Source organism: Dendrobates tinctorius, unplaced genomic scaffold (assembly GCF_039654945.1).
Source record: "Dendrobates tinctorius isolate UK_male_01 unplaced genomic scaffold, ASM3965494v1 ptg000044l, whole genome shotgun sequence".
Classification (NCBI taxonomy): Eukaryota; Metazoa; Chordata; class Amphibia; order Anura; family Dendrobatidae; genus Dendrobates; species Dendrobates tinctorius.
Window position 1 is genome coordinate 8,410,435 of NW_027361712.1, and position 16,657 is coordinate 8,427,091.

The following is a 16,657-nucleotide window of genomic DNA, read 5'->3' on the forward strand; positions in this document are numbered from 1 at the left end:
GACGGACGGACTAGTCAGAGTGAAGAAAGATAGGTTTGCACAGTGTAGGTAGGAGTCAGTGATTACAGTGGGGAAACAACTAGGAAAGTGTAGTCGACGTGCAGTACCTTGGGATGACCATTAGATGGCAGGGTGGAGTGTGAGCAAAGGACTTTACAGCAGCTTAGGGCTTTAGAAACCGTTGGTCATGGGGGGCGTGGTGACAGTTAGAGTGACAGTTTCAAGGAACCGGGGGAGTTATAAATACTGAGGGAGGGTTCCAGAAGGTTCCAGTCCCCAGGGGGAGCTCAAGTGACAGGAGGACTACGACAGTCTGTGCACTCTGAGGAGAATCCAGACCAGGGGGACTGAGGAGAGAGGACGTCAGGGGGGTGGTCCTGACAGGAAAGGACCGCAGTTGAGACGAGGTACTGGGTGTAAGACACCATATGTGACACGACGACTGAGCAGTAGAAGCGCTGTTGGTTAATGGGCCTAAGGCGGCCACAGTGACGGAACTGTCAGGAGCGTCGACAGTAAAGGAGGGGACGGTGTGTGCAGACACGTCTCCAGTGTACGGTGTGAGAAGCGGCTCTGGAAACGGAGGGCCGCGAGGTGTGCCGTCAGTCGGACGGCAAGTGAAGAAATAAACTTGGACCTGTTGCACCCAGAATCTGCCTCGATCGTGTCTCTGTTGTCATCTCTGCGCGGTATAAAAGTAGGACCACCCCCCCAGCTCGGCACCCCACCACCGACGCTACAACAACATGCATTTTTGTGCAGCATTGTGGCTCAGCGGGGTCCTGGGTTCAAATCTCACCAAGGACAACATCTGCAAGGACTTTGTATGTTCTCCCCATGTTTGTGCGGGTTTCCTCCGAGTTCTCCGGTTTCCTCCCAAAGACTAACTGATAGGGAATACAGATTGTGAGTCCCAGTGGGGAAAGTAATGATGGTGATGTCTGTAAAGCACTACAGAAAATAGTGGAGCTGTATAATCAATAAGCAATATAAGCTGTATCCCACGGGCCGTGAACCGGAATACCCACACAGATGGGAGAGACTGACAACTCATGTGTCACATGAAGGGCACATCTTCCGCAAGCCACACGGCTTCTCCGCATTAGCAGCGGTCACGCGAGCCTGATACTGAATTTGACAGGCTGGTACTCTCCATAAAACATGATCACTCCTATCCCAACACACGCCTCCTGAAGAAGTTGCCACGAAACGTGCGTTGCGGCGGCAGGGACCAACTACACTGAATCATCAGTAAGTTTTTCTGTTTATCTTTGACTTTTAATGCTCTCTTGTGCCTGTTTTGATTAACTCCAGGAGTATCTCATGCAGCACCCTGTTACAGATTAGTGAGGTACATTTTCATTGGGAAACTGAGCACTATGTGTAGCATTACTTTGTTTTGATCCCTGCGCCATTGCCAGACAGCCGCTGTGTTTTATAATCAAATGTAGTGTATATTTAATCTAAATATGTAATAAAGATATGTTTTAATGGCTAATATACTCGGGTGTTTTTACCTCCTTTTTGGTTCAATATTATAAAGCGTTTGCCTAGGTTATGGTTTAATATGGGTATTCAGTGAATTAATTGCTGCTTTTATAGTCTGAACATTTGTATTAGAAGTGGTTCATGATTATTAGTCTGCTGTATACAAAGGTGGACTAGTTTCCAATTCTGCTAAAGGTGACATATATCTTGATACGTTTCCACTGCAAAAACCTTTAACAAAAATTAAAATAACTATAAACAAAAGCATGAAAAATGCATTTTTCCTGTATTGTATGAACAGAAAACACACCAAAAAAATCACATTGCGTGTTTTTCTTACCTCACCAACATGTGCACTACACTTGTGTTTTTGCTTTTAGATGAATTGGAAGCTAGTGGTAAGCAGATTTAAATGAGTTGTTTTAATGTGTATTTTGGCACGAAATTCACAACACACCAAAAGACTCCCTTTCTAGCATATTCAACTTATATTCAGCCTCTTTAGCTGTCATGGGTTCTCATGGCAAAGTCTGCTGACTGATTAAGGTGGGTAGGAATGATTGGTCTTATTTATCAAATCTGCCCTATAGAAATCATCTATCTTGTAGGGGTACATGAATCATCGGTATTAAGTCTCATTAGTCAGCTTTATGATCCCCAGTAAACGACCAGCACAATAGTCAAGGTACACTAAATCTGGTGCTGTCAAGAAACGAACAGTCTAACTGACAATCATAGGTAGAAGAATGTTGTGTAAAATAATTTTAAAAATGGCATTCTTCCGTTTTTTGTTTTGGGAGGTATTTTTTGTACATGCTTAGTAAAAAACTAGAGACTACCTCTAGGAAGTAACGACACTAAAGTTAAAGCTAGAAAATGTTACTAATCAGCATTTAGATATACGGTGTTAAAGCCTACAATGTCTATGCCCCAATTCATGGATCTCCACTGATAAAAACTTTGGACATACTAAATATTTAATCAAGCCAGGGGTAAAATGTTGTATTTTCCCATTTAGGTAAAGATAAAAAGTACCGTACCTTTCTTCTCTTGAATACTCCTTTGGTGCCTGGGACAGCTTCACAAACTCTGCTGAAAGCTTCTCTGCAACAAAGAGCATAAATAAAATCACATTACTTAATTTATTCTTTAATATTTAAGGGCTTGTCCAGTTATAACAAGCTATCACATATAAGAGGGATAGGTGATAATTTGATGATCAGAGATTGTCCCATCATTGGGACCAGCACCGATTGACAGATTGAGAAATTTTCATCGGTGACGTGGGACTTTTGTTCCACTACAAAATGGTTCAGCAAGTTGAAAGCCTGATAGCTGCTTCATTCATTGTGTATGGGGATAACAAAAAAGCCAGCTCATGGCAGCCCTATAGGGAATAAATGGTCAAAGTTGCCCCTTGTGACAATTGGTGCAGGTCCCAGTGGTCAAACCCAACAAACAACACGTTATCACATAGGTGATAATTTCTTTTAACTGGACAACCCCGTTGAAAAAATATATTTTCTACTAAACAGTATAAATATGAATATCATGTCATGGATCAAAACATAGATCTTTTTATGTTTTCAACAAACATTGCCTATTTCCTTGTCACCTTAGATCTTCGCAAAAGTCCCATAATAACATTTTATGGACTTATCCAGGAGTTCCGCAAAGGTACTATATAAGTTGTGGGTACATCTAGATAAGCTCTACTTGATGCTCTGCCAAAATATACAAGGATTTTACACGCTAATAGAGTATATTTTGAACACAATTGAGATTTTTCAGTCTCTGTTTATTCTTTTAAAGGAAATTAGTGGAGAATAGCACTTTTTCATATAGTGGCACACTGACAATATTAAAGGAGCAATTACTGTATATGATCTTCTCTTATAGTCATGTGTAGGTACGTGTGCCGACTGGGGGGTGGTCCCTTTGCGCCGCGAACAGACTGGAGACAGAAACCAATGTACGTTCAACAGGTCTTCTTTATTGGTCGTCCTCCCGATGACCACAGCAGCACGTCAACCTTCGTACACACAGGCCCGGGTACCTTTCACCTCCTTCTCTTTCCTCAAATTGACATCCCTCGCTGCTCTATCGCTGTGGCTGCCCTAGGCCTACCACCACAGTGCTTCACCTGTCCGAGTCCGTCCGTCTGGTACCCCCGGACTTCCTCTGTCCTGCAGCTCTCCTGTCAGGGCCACCCCCCTGACTGTTTCTCCTTCCAGCCCTTCCTGGAGTTCTTTCTCTCTTAGTCTCTTCCTCCTTCAGTTTCCTTCTCTGCTAAACTCCTCCTCCTGGACTGGCCCCTTCTGGAACTCTATCTCCCTATTTATTCCACTCCCTGGGAATTCCCCTCTCGAGTTCCAGTAACTCCGCCCACCATGACTATGCGGTTTCCTAGCCTTAAGCTGCTGTTAAGCCCTTTTCTCACAGCTCCCTGCCTCCATCTTCTGGCCAAACCTGAGTACTGCACAGTCTCCTTTTCTTCCTGTTCTCTGTCACCCCATAGTGGCCAAACCAAGTACTTTACCATCTTTCACTGTCTCCAGCTGTCACCCCACATATATATACACCAGTTGATGTCAAGTACATTAACGGTACATCTTGCATTCACCTTCCTGCTGCAGACAGGTCCATAGGTCAGTCCACTTCCCTACATACCCCCTTCCTTTTACCATTGTCATCCCTGACAATCTCATTCCCTTCGTTTTTCCTTCTTAAGCTTCCCCAACTTCTTTTTGTCTGACCGGTTATTGAGCAAAGCCCATGATATGCGGGGAGCTGAACAAAACCGGGAGCAATCATTCTCCGAGTAGCTTACAGCTACTCACTAGGGCATACACCTCTACGACAATTTCCCTTTTGGTTGGGACCACCCGGACTTCTCAACAGGTGCTCTCCCCCACTTTTCTCACTTTCAAAATCATTTTCAAATTTGGGGCACAATAACTGATGCTCTGGCCTACCAGGTCACCGTAAGCTCCCCTCTTCCACTTTTGGGGTGTTTGTGCTACTTAGGATCTGATCTATAGACCGCTGTCTGTTGCAATTCTATAACCCATCTTATATCTTCAGTTATGATCAGTCATGGCAAGCATTTTTCTCCAATTTAGTACCCGGGACCTGTTGAACATCCTCTTGTATAACTGTCATGTCGGACACTATTCACACCACAGCGTCCGGCAGGCAGAGGTAGTTCCACCTCCGTCCACTATAGCCTCAGTGGTGCCGGCTTGATTTTCTCAGGCTATCGGGGGTTAATCTAGCTAGAGATCAGGTTGGATGTTTGGTCACTCCCACGGTCTTTAAATAGTCGTGCTGGCCTATGGGTGTCGCCGATTATAGCTTGTGTTTCATACCAAGTGGTTCCGGTCTGGAGTGGAGGTGTTGGAGAGAGAGAGATTCGTATCTGGTGGCGTATGATCCGCTGTTACCTTTTCGCCTTCCCATATTTGTGTTTTGTTGTCCCCTGTTCACATTACTGTATAGTCCTGTGTGTATGCGGAGCGGTGCAGTTTAAGTTCTCCCTGTATGTCATTATTGTGTGGGGCTTTGGTGGTTTGTCTCCTCACTGGGTGGAGGGTGCAGGGTTAAGCTTAGGGCTGAGCAGGAGATAAGGAACCCAGGCATTTGCACCATTAGCAAAAATCCTGGGTTGAGGATCAGACAGGGTTTTCCCTAGTTAAAGGGACACCACAGGGACCCCGGGTATTTCAGCCTTAGTTGACCTAAGCCCCGCGTGACAATAACATTTCAAACTAACTATACATACTATACATAGTTTCAACATGCAATACTTTTGACGGGTATAACATTTACCCTATTCCCTGCAACACTCTACATTGATTATCATCCTAATATGCTACATTTAAACTACTCACTACTTCCGTTATCTATTTATACTACTCCTGATATGAAACTATTCACTTTTACTTTCCCCATTATATCTACATCTGTATCAACCAGCATCATTATGCAACGTTTCAAACATGGTCAAAAACGTTTTTCTTTTCGTAAACAATGGTGCGCCCCCCTTCCTTTGCGGAAAGCACCCCCATAAATTCATTCCATGTCAAGAGATGGGGTTTCTCACCCCAAGGGGACGCAGAACAGTCCCCCATGCCGTGCACGTCAGTCCCGGTAGTCGGTATGCTTCAGCGGTGCTCCGGGCTGTCTCTTGATGGCCGCTGTTCTTCACCGGCAAAGGGAACTCCACAGCCGTGGAGCCCCCGGGATGTCTGGGCAGTTTCAGGGCCACGGGTGTCCTTAGTGGCCGAGGCCCAGGAGTCCACCACCCCCTTGTCGTGCAGCAGCGCCCAGACTTCCCGCTCTTTGGCCTTCTTCTGTGAGATGACGTCAGCAATCCAGACAGAGGTCCCAGTATAGATCGCGGAGCCAGGCGAGCAGGGAGCAGCTGGAGCCGAGAGCAGGGCAGAGGCGGCTGCGGATACCGGTAAGTAGGCCGAATCCGGGGCTGGGAGCGGAGCAGAGGCGGCCGCGGACATCGGTGAGCAGGCCACAACTGAAGCTGAGGATGGGGCAGAGGTGGCCGTGGGCACAGGCGAGTAGGCCGCAGCCGAGGACAAGAGTGGAGCAGAGGCGACCGCGGATACTGGAGAGTAGGCCGCAGAGCCAGGCGACCCGGCCACAGCTGCGATCTGGATGGATAGGCCGCCACAGTATGGAGCACGGCAGAGGTGACCGCAGGCCTCGACAGGGCAGATCGGGGTCGATGACGCGGACATTGGAAGGCCCTGCCTAGGCTGCGGATCCATCGGGAGCCGGGGACGCTGGACAAGGGGAGGCCGAGCAGAGAGGCTGAGGGCTGGTGTCGGGGCCCTGAGGCCTGTCTCGTGTACGGGGCGTGGGAGCGGGAGCTGCCTGTAGGGCCACCGGCTGGGCCGGGGAAATGCTCACCTTCCCCGGTGCCGCAGCTCCCTTTAGGCTGTCCTGTCACTCTCCCAGGGGTCGGGTGTCACCGGCCTACATCACTCCTGCATTGTTCCTGGCCCCGTCGTCTGGTGTGCACCGCTGCTCTTCATCCTGCCCTCTGGCAGGACCAGCCCGATGGTTCCACAGGACACGTCAGCGACGGCTGCTCCAATGCCTGAAGAGCAGGACCGCTTCCCTCGCTGTCTCCGACTCTGGCGTGGATGGTGGAGAGTGCGGGCTCACCCCTGCTGGGTGATCCAGCTCCGGAGCTGAAGGCTCAGACATCGAGGACTCCATCTGTGACAGGTCTTCAGGAAGGGTGAGGGCTTGCTGCTTTTGTACCGGCTCCCAGCTCTCGCTGTAGTCCTTTAACGTGGGAGGGTACTCAGCTTTCCAGCAGCAGCACCCAGCTTTCCCAGCAGTGTTCCAGGGGCGGGCCCGGCTTAGCTCACCCCCGCAGTGTCTTTTGGCGCTGTAGTGCTCCACTTCGACAGCCGCCATTACTCTGGTCCTCCAAAGTCACTTTCAGGGTGCTTGTAATCCAATCCGATAATCTCAAGTAAAGTTCACAGATCACAATCTTCAACCTGCTGCTTGCAGATCCTTGCAATCCTCGGCACGGTCTCACCACTACACTTGCACGAGCCCTTGAAGTGACTATCCATTCAGAAACTCAATACCTATACCTAAGTCAGTACTATTGTAGATGATTACCACATAACCATAATTATTTTCCTCAGATTCTACTGTTTGGCTGCATTTTAGCTCATCTCCATTAGGACACACCTGCGATGTGACACAGTGCTTACAGAGAAAGTCTTTCAAAAAGACAGCATAGAACAATAAAAATACTAATTTAAAAATAGAAATGATTTTATTAATCAAATGGCCATAATAAAAAGCATACAGTACATAATGTAAAGGGCAATAAAAAAGCCAAGGTGCAGGAGCAATAATTTGATTTGAATGTTATACATGATATCAGGTCTGCCACCAGGAATTTCAGGGACCCATACTGGCAAAATTTTCGGGCCCCATTGAGACTATTTGTAAGCTCCACCCCAACTTCGCCTCTACCCCCTCGAACCTTCCACAGTCTCACCGTACACTCTTTGAAAAACTCCACTTCTGCACCACGTCCTCACCAATCACACATTAATAGTTCCCATAGAACAACATATCACATACATAACCAGCAGCTTCTGTTTTGGGCAAAAGATTTTTCAAGCCAGCCACCACGACAAGGTAAACTCTTTTAGAAGGACCGTACTCTATTCTGACCTACAATCATGGAAAAAAGTGTTTGCACTTGTCACCCATTAAAATTGTTCCAGAAAATGATGTATTTCTCTTAGAAAATGTTTGCAATTACACTTTTTCTTAGACATATGTTTATTTCCTTTGTGTGTATTGGAACAACAGAAAAGAAAGAACAGGCAAATTGGACATAATTTCACACAAATCCCCCAAAATAGACTGGACAAAATTGTTCACACCTTTCCAAAATTATGGGTAAACAACCTTGTTTCAAGTTTGTGATGTTCATTCAAATTTACCCGTGGCAAGTATCAGGTGTGGGCAATATGAAAATCACACCTGAAACCAGATAAAGGGAAGAAGTTGACTCAGCATGGAGAAGAAAAAGATGAGAAGAGAGCTGTCTGAAGACTTGAGAACCAAAATTGTTGAAAAATATAAACTATCTCAAAGTTACAAGTCCATCTCAGGAGATCCTGATGCTCCTTTTGCCACAGTGCGCAACATAATCAAGAAGTTTGCCACTCATTGCACTGCAGCTAATCTCCCTGGATGTAGACAGCAGATAAAAACTGATGAAAGGTTGCAACGCAGGATAGTCCGAAGAGTGGATACGTAGCCGTAATCAAGCTCCAAAGAAATTCAAACTATCCTGCAGGCTCAGGGTGCATCCGTTGTCATGTGAGTGAAATGAAACGCAATAGCAAGAGACCCAGAGGACCCCACTGCTGACACAGAGACATTAAAAAAAACAGATTGCAGTTTGCCAACATATAAGTGAGTAAGCCAAAGTCCTTCTGGGAAAGTGTGTTGTGGACGGATGAGACCAAGATAGAGCTTTTTTGTAAAACACATCATACTTCTGTTTACAGAAAATGGAATGAAGCCAACAAAGAAAAGAAAACAGTGCCTACAGTAAAATATAGTGAAGGATCAAAGATGTTTTGGGGTTATTTTACTGCTTCTGGCACTGAGTGCCCTGATCACACACGCAAGACATCATGAAATCTTAAGATTCACACAGGATATTGGGTCACAATGCAGTGCCCAGTAGGACAATGACCCCAAATATACTTCAAGAAGCATCCAGAATTGTATGGAAACAAATTACAAGATAGTTCTGAAGTGGCCAACAATGAGTCTGGATCTAAATCCCATTGAACACCTGTGGAGAGATCTTAAAATTGCTGTTGGTAGAAGGCACTCTTTAAATATGAGAGACCCAGTGCATGATATCCTGAGGCTCTTTCTCTATTCCTCAAGCTAGGGGGTGCTCTAGTCTATCACTGATCCCCGGATTACTTCTGATAATAAAGACACTGAGGCCACATGCCTTCCTGTGCTCCTATATCAGCCCTGATCTGTTCCCTCCCACACCCAGGGAAGTGGGGAGTAGTAGTGTATAAGAATATACCAACGAGACAAATAAGGGAAGATGGACAGATAAATTAAAATACCAATCATACAAACATGCACTCACAAACAACAGAGTGGAACACCAGGGAGTAAAGGAAGAAGAAACATAATAGGAGAGGATAAGGATGTGCACACAGACAAAACTCCAGGCAATAGTCTTCTGACCAACACTCCAAAACGCTTCCTCAAATAACCAACTCAAGAACAAGGTGGTATGAACTAACACTGGCAATCCTTGAATGCCAGAGGCAAGTATATATAGCAGAGGGGAGTGGCTAACACTGAACAGCTGAGACCATTAAAGCAGGGAAGCTTCAGAAGCTCTCAACTGAACAGATTAACCCTTGCATTACTAGCAAGGAAAAACTCGCACAATTTAATATGAAGGTGAAGTGCTTCTAACCTGTGCAGAGTGCATGATATCAGACACTGCGGTCTTCTGGCCCCTCTCCGTCGCGGTATACCTGTGACACCTAGAACAGTTTGCAAAAGGAGACTGGTCCAAAATGTCAGTTGAGAGGTGTAAGAAGCTTGTTGATGGTTATAGAAAATGATTGCTTGCAGTTATTTATTTCAAAGGGTGTGCAACCAAATATTAAGTTGAGGGTGCCAACATTTTTGTCCAACCCATTTTTGGGGTTTTGTGTGAAATTATGTCCAATTTGCCTTTTTTTTCTCTGTTTTTTATGTTGTTCCAATTCACACAAAGTAAATAAACATGTGTATAACATAACTTATGTAATTGCAATAATTTTCTGGGAGAAATACTTCACTTTCTGGAACAATTTATAGGGTGCCAACACTTTCAGCCATGACTGTATTAAAAATTTCTTAAAATATCTACAGTAATACTCTTTTTAGATACATTTTCCTTTAATGTAATAAGTCACATACATTTTTTAAACTAATTGAAACCCCCCATTCCTCAATCCTCATCGCTGTCTCCCATACAGATGAATGGGAGGCATGAAGAAAGCGGCCACTGCAGATATTCAGCAGAATGTCAACGTGGCTGTTTGCGCCAAACTTCTGCTTGAAGATCCACAATGTGAACTGGCCCTAATAATTATTCCTTCCTAGAATATCCCCTTTAAGACAGGCACTGTACCTTACTGCAGGCAGGCCGACAGGCAGCAGTCAGTAGGGTTGAACTTAGTAGTTTGCAGGCAGAATACAGAGACGGCCTCCAACTTCAACACTGCACAAGCATTGAGGGGGGCACAAAAAGAGTAGTGGGTGGGCCAGCGGTTGGGAGAATGGGAGGTCAGAAGGGGAATGGGAGGTTGGATGGGTGAGTGGGCAGGAGGGCGAGCACATCTCATCACTTTTGAGCACTTATCTCCAGCATATAAGGTAATAAAACAAAAAGGAGGGCACCATCATGTGAAAGGCATCAACGTGTAGCATGTCAAGACATTGTTGAGTAATAAGAGAAGGAAAGAAACATGCACTGGAACAGGAATCACTATGAAAAATATATAAGAATACTTTACTGATACTTATAGACAACAAACCACAATTTAAAAACATTTAAAAGTCAAAAACAGATACAATAAACCCACAGTAGGGTTATGAAATGCCTCTCCCCATTTCCACAAAAAATAATAATAATAATAAAAAAATAGCAATTAAATGAGATTCTTATAAGAGATCATAAGTATTGGTGAGAACAGCACCCAGTATAAAGACACTCTAGTCAGTCTGCATAAGCTTGGCTGCCTCGAGGTGGGCTGGAAAATGTACCATGTGGGCATGCAAACTTTCAATTCAGTACAGCAAAAAGCAATAGCAAGATAAAGAGGCACCTGAGTAAGCCAATTTGTGGCGACACACATCAGGCATGGTTTTTGTTCTGCCTCTCTCTCTCACTACATGAGCTTTAAGGCCCCGTTACATTTAGCGATGCACCAGCGATCCCGACAACCATACGACCCGGTCAGGATCGCTGGTGCATCGCTAAATGGTCGCTAGTGAGCTGCCAAACAGGCAGATCTCACTAACGATGCAGCAGCGGTCGGCGGTCGATACTTACCTGTCAGACGCGGCGATGATGACTTCTTCCCCCCACGTCCATGGCTCACTCGTCGGCGCCAGCAGGAAGCCGCCGCCGAGAAAATGGCCCAGGATGTTCTTGCGCGATCACTAGTGATATCGCTGTTGCGTCACAAAATCGGTGACGCTTTAGGGATATTGCTAGCGATATCGCTATGTGTTAAAGGCCCTTTAGGAGTCGGACACTTACAGCGATCACTTTCTCTAGATTTTAACTTTCAGTGTTATTGGTAAGATAAGAAAATTCTCCTTTACTGGTATCTAGACCTAGTACAGGAATTTTAAACACCTCTAGGATTCCTGAGAAAAAAAACAATTGTCGGTGAATTCTCCTTATCCGCTGGTTATGGGACTACTAATTATTAACTGTAGTGTTCCCTGGTGCATGTCTGCCGAAATCTACATTAAACTAAGTTTAATATATGTTTGTGCAAATTCTTTATATTATACTTGGAATGTTTACAGATGTAACTTCTTTGCTTAAAAATATTCACCTGTTTCCAAAATATGGAAAGACACGTATTTATTTATTTATTGATTACAATTTTTTGTTTGCACTGTCAGCTAATACACAGAAGGTCAAAATTGTTGGTACCCCTCGTTTAATGACAGAAAAACCCACAATGGTCACAGAAATAACTTGAATCTGACAAAAGTAATAATAAATCAAAAAATCTATGAAAATGAACAAATGAAAGTCAGACATTGCTTTTCAACCATGCTTCCACAGAATTTTTAAAAAAATAAAACTCATGAAATAGGCCTGGACAGAGATGATGGTACCCCTGAAAATAATGTGGCAAAAGGGACATGATAAATCAAGGTGTGTCCACTAATTAGCATCACAGGTGTCTACAGTCTTGGAATCAGTGTGTAGGCCTGTACAGAGGGTTAGGCTGTGTGCCCACTTTGCGTTTTTTTAAGCGTTTCTGCTGCATTTTTGCCGCTGCGGAAACGCTTAAAAAAAGCATTCCCATGCAATCCTATGGGATTCCGCAGTTGCTGTGCCAATGCTGCGGATTTTTCCGCTGCGGAATCGCATAGCGGTAAAATCCGCAGCATGTCATTTATTCTGCGGAATCACGGCGATTCCACCGCCATAGGATTGCATTGAAATGCTCACTTTACGCATGTGGCTATGTCCACCATGCGTAAAGTGAGCACTTCATGTGCAGATGGGACCCAGGGTCTGGAGGAGAGGAGACTCTCCTCCATGCCCTGGGTACCATATTCCTGTAAAAATTAGTATAAAAATAATAAATAGGGATATACTTACCCTCTATCTGCCCCCGGAGTCCTCAGCGGTGCACGCGGCGCTGTCAGCAACTTCCGTTCCCAGGGATGCATTGCACGAATGACCTCTGATGACATAGCGGTCACTTTTCCAAGCGATGCTTCAAATCATTTGGAAAAGCACTAGCATTCTGCAAGCTAAAAACGCTTGTGTTTTGTGGGAAAACGCATGCGAATTCCTCATGCGTTTTACCCACGGCAGGGAGTTGCGGAAATGCTGCGGACAATTCTGCAGCATTTCTGCAACGTGGGCACATAGCCTTACAGATACACACTATGCTGTTTGGTGACATGGTGTGTATCACACTCAAGATGGACCAGAGGATGCGAAGGAAAGAGTTGTCTCAGGAGATTAGAAAGAATATTATAGACAAACATGTTAAAGATAAAAGTTATAAGACCATCTCCAAGCAGCTTGATGTTCCTGTGACTACAGTAGCACATATTATTCAGAAATGTAATCTCATGGGACTGTAGCCAACCACCCTGGACATGGCCACAGGAGAAAAATTGATGACAAATCAAAGAGACCGATAATACGAATGGTTACAAAAGAGCCCAGAAAAACTTCTAAACCGATTAAAGGTGAACTTCAATCTCAAGGAACATCAGTGTCAGATCGCACCATCCATCGCTGTGTGAGCCAAAGTGGACTTCATGGGAGACGACCAAGGAGAGGACACCATTGTTGAAAAAAAAATAATAAGAAAGCCAGACTGGAATTTGCCAAACTACATGTAGACAAATTGCAAAGCTTCTGGGAGAATGTCCTATGGACAGATGAGACAAAAATGGAACTTTTTGGCAAGGCACATCGGCTCTATGTTCACAGACGGAAAAATGAAAGATATCATGTAAAGAACACTGTCCCTACTGTGAAACATGGAGGAGGCTCTGTTATGTTCTGGGACTGCTTTGCTGCATCTGGCACAGGGTGTCTAGAATCTGTGCAGAGTACAATGAAATCTCAAGACTATCAAGGGATTCTATAGAGAAATGTGCTGCTCAGTGTCAGAAAGCTTGGTCTCAGTCACAGGTCATGGGTCTTGCAACAGGACAATGACCCAAAACACACAGCTAAAAACACCCAAGAATGGCTAAGAAGAAAACATTGGACTATTCTAAAGTGGACTTCTATGAACCCTGACCTAAATCCTATTGAGCATCTTTGGAAAGAGCTGAAACATGCCGTCTGGAAAAGGCAACCATCAAACACTAAACAACTGGAGCAGTTTGCTCTTGAGGAGTGGGCCAAAATGCCTGTTGAGAGGTGCAGAAGTCTCATTGACAGTTACAGGACTCGTTTGTTTGCAGTGATTGCCTCAAAAGGTTGGGCAATAAAATATTAAGTTAAGGGTACCATCATTTCTGACACATTGGCACTCGTACTATATACGTAGCCGCTCCTGACTGGCTCTGAGATAGGGGGCCCGGGATTGGCTAGTGTGTGTGCCCGTCAATATCTTCTAAGTACGCCAATACCCTAAATATGATCACAAACTACTGTTGCGGCACACTGCAAAGTTCAGAACTTAAGGAGCACCATTTTGAAGTGAAGATTATACTGGAATGGATTGTGACAATGTCAAATTAGGGGAGCCCCGGAGTTGACAGAACAACAGATGCCTCCTAAAGGTACACCTATTAACAAATACATTCCCTAAACAAACTCATCTAGGGGTGCAGTGAGCATGTTGACACCACAGGTGCTTTGCAGAATTTTATACATTTGGACCATGAAAATAACAAAATTACATTTTTACCACTAAAATGTTTTACCCTCAAATCCTTTCACCAGGAGTAATAGGTAAAATGGACCTAAAAAAGTCTAACAAAAATTTTTCCCAGATGCAGCAATAATCCATATGTGATCGTACAGTACTGTTTGCCTGCATGGCAGGACGCTCAAGGAAAGGAGCACTATTTGAGTCTTGCAGTGCAGATTTTCCTGCACCATTGCAGAGCCCTTTAAACTCCTGAACAGCAAAACCCACCCTCTTCCCTTCCAGTAACCCCATTTTTTAAATTGCACCTCTCTGAACTCATGTACTGTACAGGTGCAGTGACTATTTTCACCCAATATGTGTTTTCCAGAAGAAGCACAAGCTAGTGTTGAAGAGTGAAAATTGCAAATATGCCACTCTAATACATTGCAGTATCTTGTACACTGTGCTCAGCTTGTGCTTTTGAAGACACGCACCTCATTACATGATAAGTTGGTTCTTCTCGCTAAAGTAATGGCAAAAATGTGGTTTAGGCACACTGCGTGACTCAGAAATGAAGGGGGTATTTTGATTAGACTGCGCAGATTTCCAGAACCTTTGTGCTACTAGTAACATGGAATCCCCCAATATTTTGATTTACAGATATCAAACCTGAGTGGAGACTTGTATTTTGTGGGTTGAGTTGAAGTTTTTATTGGTACCCTTTTGGGGAACATATCACCTTATATCACATTTAAGGCTAGGCCCACATTTATCATGTGCTTTATTCTGAGCACTTGTGAGGAGATGGACACATTCCCTTTTGAAGAACAAGTGTGCTATTGTATTGTGTAATGTGAATTGTGACATGCATTAATGTGTTGTGTTCTGCTTGACAGCATGGAGACTTAGGCATAATGATTGGAAGAGGCTAAGGTGAACGGACAGAGACTGTTTCCTGTCAGGACCTTAGATAGGGCCCATTGTGCACCTGCATTAGACCTAAAGTCTAGACAGTGGCAGGTGGTGCAGCAATTTCTCAGCCACTATCCCGGCCTGGATGCATTGCTGCAGAAAGCACGGTCGCTGTGTGCTCACTTCTGCCGATCGCACCCAGCAGGTCATCAACTTACATCGCTATAGAGGTCGACAAGGTGGAATTCCACTCTACACATGTTGTAGCAACTGTGGAAGCAGTGACAAGACCTGTTACAGTATGTCCTTTTGCATAGCCTGGACAATGCAGTATGGACTTGGAGCAAATCACACTTGAGGATTGGGCACAGATGAAGGACCTCTGCACAATTCTGCACAGTTTTGAATTGGCTACTTAGATGGTTAGCACTGACAATGCCATTATCAGCATCACTATTCCGGTCATCTACATGCTGGAGTACACTTTGAATAATCTGCGCGAGGAGGTGGTGGTCCCAGAGAAAGAGGAGGAAGCAGAGGAGGATGCAGAAGGGAAAACAATATCTCTAGGTTCCAGACCGTCATCGCACAGGCAGATGCCATGGAAGGGTGGATTACAGTAATCGAAGGAGGTTTCATGGTACCAGACAAACTTATTGAAGGTGCTGGAGCCGAGCAAGAAATTGAGGATGATGAGGAGATAGAGGTGATGGGCATGCAACAGTCAGCAGATGAAGATGATAATTATCCTTTCTCTGTTGTCTGTGGTTGGCTGGATGGGAGATGCAGGAAGCAACCTTGATGTTAACCCGCCACAACATAAACTTGAACCTCATGGAAGCGTCCGACATATGAGCACCTTCTTGCTGCACTATCTTCAATATGATGCCCGTATTCTTAGGGTTAGAAATAGTGCTGACTTCTGGGGTTGTCACACTGTTAGATCCACTGTGCAAAATAGAGTAAATTTTGCCAGATGCTCCCCTTCCTGGAAAGGGACACGAAATGCTGAAGTATCGAAACATGCTTGTAGACAATCTTAAGAGTGGTTTTCCCCAAGACAGCAGTGAGGCACACAGTGAACATTGCCATGGGACAGTCAAGGCTTCATCTCAAAAACATTAGCAGCAGCAGTGTAAGTGGCATAAGCAATTTCTGTGAGTCATTTCACACAATTTTTAGACCAGCAGAACAGAGTACAAGTCTGACACGCTGTGAAAGCCTGGAGAGGATGGTGCAGGAATATCTCGAGCTCAGTGTATATGCTATCAGGGGGAATTTGAACCCTTTTGCATTTTGATCTTCAAAAGTAGAGGAGTGACCTGCGCTCGCCTGTCATGCCTTGGAGGTTTTGTCATGCCCCACAACCAGAGTTCTCTCAGAACGAGTCTTCAGCGCTGCTGGTGGTGTCCTGATGGATAAGCGTATGCGACTGTTGCCTGAAAGTGTAGACCACCTAGCTTTCATCAAAATGAACAAGTCATGGATTTCTAATGATACCTTATGCATGGCCCATGGCTGACTGCTTCTGTGCCATTATAAAATGTTCTACTGTGGATCAACTGATCAGTCAACTAACTACCTGTGTTACT

General features: G+C 44.7%; 1 protein-coding gene across 1 annotated transcript in view; it reads right to left on the reverse strand.

Moving 5' to 3' along the window:
• SHC3 (SHC adaptor protein 3) overlaps positions 1-16,657 on the reverse strand; it is a 268,874-nt gene that overhangs the window by 96,206 nt on the left and 156,011 nt on the right. The window contains exon 3 of the mRNA XM_073575323.1: positions 2,529-2,592. Coding sequence (XP_073431424.1) covers positions 2,529-2,592 — 64 coding nt within the window. The remainder of the gene's footprint in view (positions 1-2,528; positions 2,593-16,657) is intronic.